The sequence below is a fragment of the Otolemur garnettii genome, unplaced genomic scaffold, assembly GCF_000181295.1.
Source record: "Otolemur garnettii isolate 467f Iridium unplaced genomic scaffold, OtoGar3 scaffold00226, whole genome shotgun sequence".
In the NCBI taxonomy this organism is placed as follows: domain Eukaryota; kingdom Metazoa; phylum Chordata; class Mammalia; order Primates; family Galagidae; genus Otolemur; species Otolemur garnettii.
Window position 1 is genome coordinate 125,876 of NW_003852621.1, and position 6,000 is coordinate 131,875.

The following is a 6,000-nucleotide window of genomic DNA, read 5'->3' on the forward strand; positions in this document are numbered from 1 at the left end:
AGCCCTGACTGGGAGAGGGATAGAGGGCGTGGTACCCTCCCATGACACATTCTCCCCTGGGAGTTTTGGGTACTTCACAGGGAACAGGATCATGCTGGGGGCAGGGGCAACCCCTAGACACAGTTGTCCTTAGGGTCACTCAGAAGGGAGTCTGCAGTGGGAGCTGGGGTGAGTGGAATCATGTTAAAACAAAACTTTCATCTCAGTGGGCAGCCTACCTCCCAGGCCCTCAGAATCCCACCATGGAAGAGGATAGGAGGTGGCGAGCTGGGGTGGGCAGCCCATGAGACAGCTGAAAACGCATGTCAAACACGGCCCAGGTTCCCAGCAATTGTTGGCAGAGCAGACAGTGGAACTGGCCATAGAGCTGATGCCCAGGACTGAGGACGGACTAAGGCCAAGCCTGGCCTGCCGACTCTCACAGCTTCCCGCTTTCCCAGGGGCCAGAACCAGTAAGCGCACAGGCTGAGCAGGGCGCTGGCCTGGAAGGACCCTTGAGGTCCTGGATGCACTGCCCAGGGTACTTTCCTGTGGAAGGTGCCTTGTGGGCCGGTGACTTCACCGCCTTTCAGATCCCGCCATGGCCACCTGGTCCCAGCAGAGCCAAGAGGCGCCCCTCCCAGGGCGGACGTGCGAGCAGCCGCAGGCTTGGGGGCCGGGCGGACTCCATTGATGGGCAATGTCCGCGGTCTCCCTGGCGCCTCGCCCCGGGCCACCAGGCGGAGGCGGGGGCGGGGCGGGGGCTCGGCTCGCACGCCAGGCCTGGAGGCCCCATAGCGTGACAGCGCCCAGGCTGTGGGGGAAGTGGGCGGCGCTCAGCCTGCACGCTAGACTGGAGAGGCGAGGGGGGAGGGGGAGAGGGAGGGCTGGCGAGTTCACCCTGCGCGCCCAGAACCAGCACATACCTTAGCAGACCTCCAGCCCAAACCCACTCTCCTTACTCCTCTATCCCAAGGACCTGGGGAGGCAGCACCTGTGAGTGGCCTGGCTGTGGACGGCTGTGTGTTTCTCCCACAGTTTTGACCCCCTCATTCCACACGCTTAGTGGCTTCCTTGCAGGACCTGGAGTGGGGTGGTGAGGTCCTCCGAAACCTGAGACACATCCCCCTTCTGGGCATCAGAGGCTGGAGGGCCGAGGCCTGGGGCTGCGGCCTGGGCCTGCTCGGCACCTCCTGGATCTGTCTGCCCTTCGAAGCTTTCGCTTCTGAACCTGAGTGTTGGTGAACGGAGTGGATTAGAGAAGGGTCCAAAATAAAACTGGGGGCCCCTGGTGTCTTCCGGTCCTCTTGAGGATCTACTAGCAAGAGGCACCAGTGAAGATTGGGAGACAAACGAGAGCAGAACTTAAGAAAAGCCCTCAGCCTGGGGTCCTGGGAGGGGCCTAACGCGTCTCTTCTCCTCATAGTGGTGCAGGAGAAGTGCCCACGGCGGGCAGCCAGCGCCCCCTCAGTCGGAGATGGCTGCGCTAGTGGAGGGTCCACCGTGCTGGAGGGACGGCTGCTGCTGGAGGTGAGTGCCCCTCCACGCAGGACCACTTAGCCTAACACGTGTTTGGGCTCAGTCACGTGCAGCATCGTTGTGTTCAGGGCCGCACCTCGGAGGCCCTTAGATTGTCAGAGTTTGTAGTTAACAAGAAGCCTCGAGGCTCCAAAACACATGCTGGAGAGCAGTGTCCCTGCAAAGGCAGGTGGTCTTCCACCCCACCCAATAGCAGCCCCCTGGCCTGTATGCTACCATCGGAAAATTTTTCTGCAGTCTCTGGTTTTACTCATGAGTCAGTGAGAGAGAACCTAAAAAAAATTAAGCCTTCCCCACCTACCCCCTGAATTAAGGATTTGGAAAGGCCAACACGAGCTTCTCTGGTGTGATTTTGGCCTGGGGATGGGCCAGTTGCTGCATGTTACTCTGTAAGTGCTAAGAGTTGTGACCTGGGCAGGGACTTGCTGAGCCAGAGATTCCTATAGGTGCTGGGCCTTCCTGTACCTTTCTCAGCGGTCTGGTGTACCTTCAGAGATGAACTGGCTCATTTTCCTAAAGAAGATGGTAGAGTAGAACTTCCTGGGTACTATAAAGGGTGTTGATACCTTCACCAGCGGTGGGAGAGTCAGGGGCATCCCAGGGCAGGGCTGGCCAGACTCCAGAGAGAAAGGGGGCAGATGTGACCTGTGAAGTTCGGTGCTGCTGGAGCTCCTAGGGCAGCAGGGTGGGCTCCAGCTGGGACCCAGGATCCCTGGGCAGGGAGGGGGACACTGGCTGACCTACTGCAGCAGGAGGATGTTAGGGCCTGAGGGTTGAGGCAGGCAGTATGGCTGCTGCCCAGAGCCATTGCCTCTGTCTCCCTTGCAGTGTCTCCAGGTTAGTTCTCACCTGCTAGCTCTCTCTGATCCATCACCCTACCTGGTGGGTCCCAGTCTCTCAGGTAAAGCCAGGTGCCAGTCTAATCTTCAACAAAAGTCAGAAATAGTCAAGTGTCCACACCATCCAAGTTGCATATGGCTTAACCTGGCTGGAGCCAATCCTACAGCCATCCCAGAGCACTCAGAGCAACCTTATACCCCTGAAAGGAAGCCCACACTTCTCACCCTCCGGCCCGTGCTCCAGCAGTCACTCCTGCAGCTGTCTGCCATGCCTCAGTTGGCCCCTAGCCACTCGTGCTAGGCAGTGCCCTTCTGTCTGCCCAGCTGTGCTTTGTCACCTCATGTGGTTTTGTCACCAGCTGAAGTACTCTCATTGTGCCATCCCATCCTCACAGAGGCCACAGATGCTGGCATCTCTCACAGGGGCGGTCTCAAGTGGCTTGAGAGGCAGCCTCTGAGCTGGGCTAGTCGTGGGCTTCTGTCTCCACCAGACAGCAATACACAGGAACCTACTCCTTGTCACACCCCTCCTGAGGGGATTACTGATCTTGCTTAGGCAGTTTCCTACCTTACTGTTTTCCTTGACAGCTTTGGCAGCTACCCTCTTAAATTTTCTGGTGGTTCATCAGTGGTGGGGTGGGCAGTGCTCTTCTGGTCATCAGGCTATTGTAGACCAGGCCCCAGGTGCTAGATGTGTCCTGAGGTGGCTCTTCACCAAGAGGGAAAAGATGGTGCCTCTGACCTTTGCAACTACCATGGAGGAGCCTGTGCCCCAAGAGTGAGGACAGTGGTCTTGCCTTCTTCATGTTCAGCTTTTTACTAGGTTTCAGACACAAGGAGGAAGGAGAGAGTAGTAGTTCTCCAGGTGCCTCAACAGTGGTTGACTCTAGCCAGTTTCTCTCTCCTTGTCTCCCCTCTGGGCCCCTGCATTTTGGTGTTATGGTCTCACTGAGCCCTTCACTCTGTGACTCTCAAGGCCTCCCCTATTCCCTCTGTCCCAGCTCTGTGTGCCATGGGTGGAATTTCTGCTTTGCACCACACTTCTGGTTTCCCTGCAGAGCCCAGTGGGTACCCAGCCAGGTGGGCTGAGGGAGGAAGGCTTGTGGGGACAGGTTCTCATGGTCTTTGTCTTTGCCGAGGGCTTTGGCTCCTGAAGAGGATCAATGAACTTTTAAATCTTATCCTTTATAAGCAATAGAAATATTGAGGAACTGCATTCTTGGGGTTTAGTGGGCTTGTGTCTAATTTCCATGGAAACTCCTAGTGTCACAGGTGCTTAGAGATCCTCACTTAGAAATGCAGGTGTTTGTTCCAGACGGGCCCCTTCTAAGGGTGGGTTCAGGCTACAACTCGGCCCTGGGCAGTTGGTTCCAGGCAGCCTCCTTTGGGAAATGCACTTTCAGTGGAGGAAATGTTTTCATACTTCCTTTCTTATCGCAATATTTTAAAAAGCAAATTCTCAAGTATTATTAATTACTTTTCCTTTAAAGTTTCTCATTGCTAGTAAAATGAGAGCTGGAAATGTTTGCTAGTTTGGATTTTATTCTTGGCCAAAGATAACGGCATTGTTCTTTTCCTTATACCTGTTCAAAATTAGAATCATAAACTCTTTTTTCGGCTGCAAAACACAGAGGCCTGCATCAAGGGCCCAGGTCTCTATGAACTGCTCAGCTGTGTCCTCACCCTCAGGCCCACTAGAGGCTCCTTCTGCTCCTCCTGTCTCATCTTCCTAAAGGTGGGCAGAGTTCTCTCTCTAAGTAGGCAAGTTTTGTTGGGAGTTGTAGCTGTCCTGCCCTCCCAGCAGGCTTTCAGGTCATCTCTGCTCATCAGGCCTGTGCTTTGGCTCCCCTTGATGGTCTGCCCTGGCTAAGGGTGTACCCAAGCCCTGGCAGTCCCATCAGCTCTCTGGGAGGGTGGTGTTGCCCTCAGTCACCTGCTGCCCAGCACGGGTGGATGTTTTAGATCTCCCCTGGGGGGAACCTTCTAAGGAAGATGTCTGCTCTTGGTAGTGTGGCCCTCCTGGTGCCTGTGCTGGCCCCTGCCAGGCCAGATTAGTGGCCATTGCCCACCACATCTGTGTCACATCCTGTGTGCCATAGAAGTTTCTGGAAGTTTACTTTGCCTCAGGAGGTTACATATGAGGGCTTTCCATGGCATCTCTGGGAGACAGGTTCTCAAATTCTGTGATTACAGACTCTTTTCAAAGTACAAAAATATTCCCAATAAGCAAATCAAGCAACTATAGCAATGTATTCCAGCTTTTATTTCCAATCTTCAATCGCTTCACAATACCTGGAAAAAAGGAGAGGTTATGGCAGAGCACTGCAAGGTAGAACTGACACAGATTTGGGGGTGCCTGTGGTCTATATTATTTTAAGATGAAGAAAGCAAGAATTGGAGCTATTAGGGCTTATGGAGGTCCCCTCTGGGGCTGGTGGACATTTCTGTTTTGAGGTTATCGGGCTCTGAGGAACAACAGGCAGAGGGAAGAAGTGGGAAATTGGCAGGGAAACTGCGTGAAGGGCTCAAGAAGCTTCTGGAAATACGTAAGGTATGTGTCTAGGCATATGGCAGGCTCCTTGCATGTGCCAGAGCTTTGAGGGTTTTCTTTCTGTTTCTTGGGTGAGTTGAGAGCAATTCTATCCCTAAAACACTTCTCCTGTACTGCTGAGTGTGGCTTGGCCGGTATGTCCTCATCCCCATGCAGCCCCTCCTGTGCCTGCTTGGGAGTCACCCTGCTGCTCTCACTGGCTCCCTGTTGGTGCTGAGGGTGTTCCATGGCACAGAGTCCCATGTGTACCCCTTCAGCTGCTGTTTCAGCTGCTACTAGGCTTGTTTCCAGGTTTTGGTGTTTATGAATAGAACCGTGAGATGTGCTCACATACAAGTCTTTCTGTGAACATAGGTCTTCATTTCATTTAGGTTAAGTTACCTTAGTGTGATTGCTGTGCCATGTAATAAGTATATCATTAACATTATAAGAGACTACCAAACTGTCCTTGAAATTGGCTGTGCACTGGTGCATTCTCATCAGCAGTGAACAAGAGTGCCTGTTGCTTGGCAGCCTTGGCATTGTGCTTGGTATTATTTTTTTCAAAGCCATTTTAATAGGTGTATCCTGGAATCATCTTGTGGTTTTAATTAGCATTTCCCTGTAACTAATGATGCTAAGCTTCTTTTCATGTGTATGTTTACGAGCTATATATCATCTTTGGTAAATGGTCTTCCAAATCTTTTGCTCATTTAAAAACACTGGTGGTTTGCTTTTTTATGTTAGAGTGTTGTTTGTATAGTGGAACTTCTGTAAGTTGACCACCCAAGGGACTATAACAAGCTCATTAACATGTGGAGGTGGTTAACATAAGGAACTGGGCCTACTGCCCTGATACATACATGTGGCATGTGTCCAGGGTATGAAAATTAGGTCGGCTTGGCGCCTATGGCTCAACCGGCTAAGGCGCCAGCCACATACACCTGAGCTGGCGGGTTCAAATCCAGCCCGGACTGCCAAACAATGACGGCTGCAACCAAAAAATAGCCGGGCGTTGTGGCGGGCGCATGTAGTCCCAGCTACTTGGGAGGCTGAGGCAGGAGAATCGCTTGAGTCCAGGAGTTAGAGGTTGCTGTGAGCTGTGATGCCACA

The 6,000-nt window shown here is 53.1% G+C and overlaps 1 protein-coding gene across 1 annotated transcript in view; it reads left to right on the forward strand.

The window, feature by feature from the left end:
- The window catches only part of AHRR (aryl-hydrocarbon receptor repressor), a 72,640-nt gene that overhangs the window by 21,534 nt on the left and 45,106 nt on the right, over positions 1-6,000 (forward strand). The window contains exon 3 of the mRNA XM_012812857.1: positions 1,406-1,509. Within this exon, the coding sequence (XP_012668311.1) occupies positions 1,406-1,509 (104 nt within the window). The remainder of the gene's footprint in view (positions 1-1,405; positions 1,510-6,000) is intronic.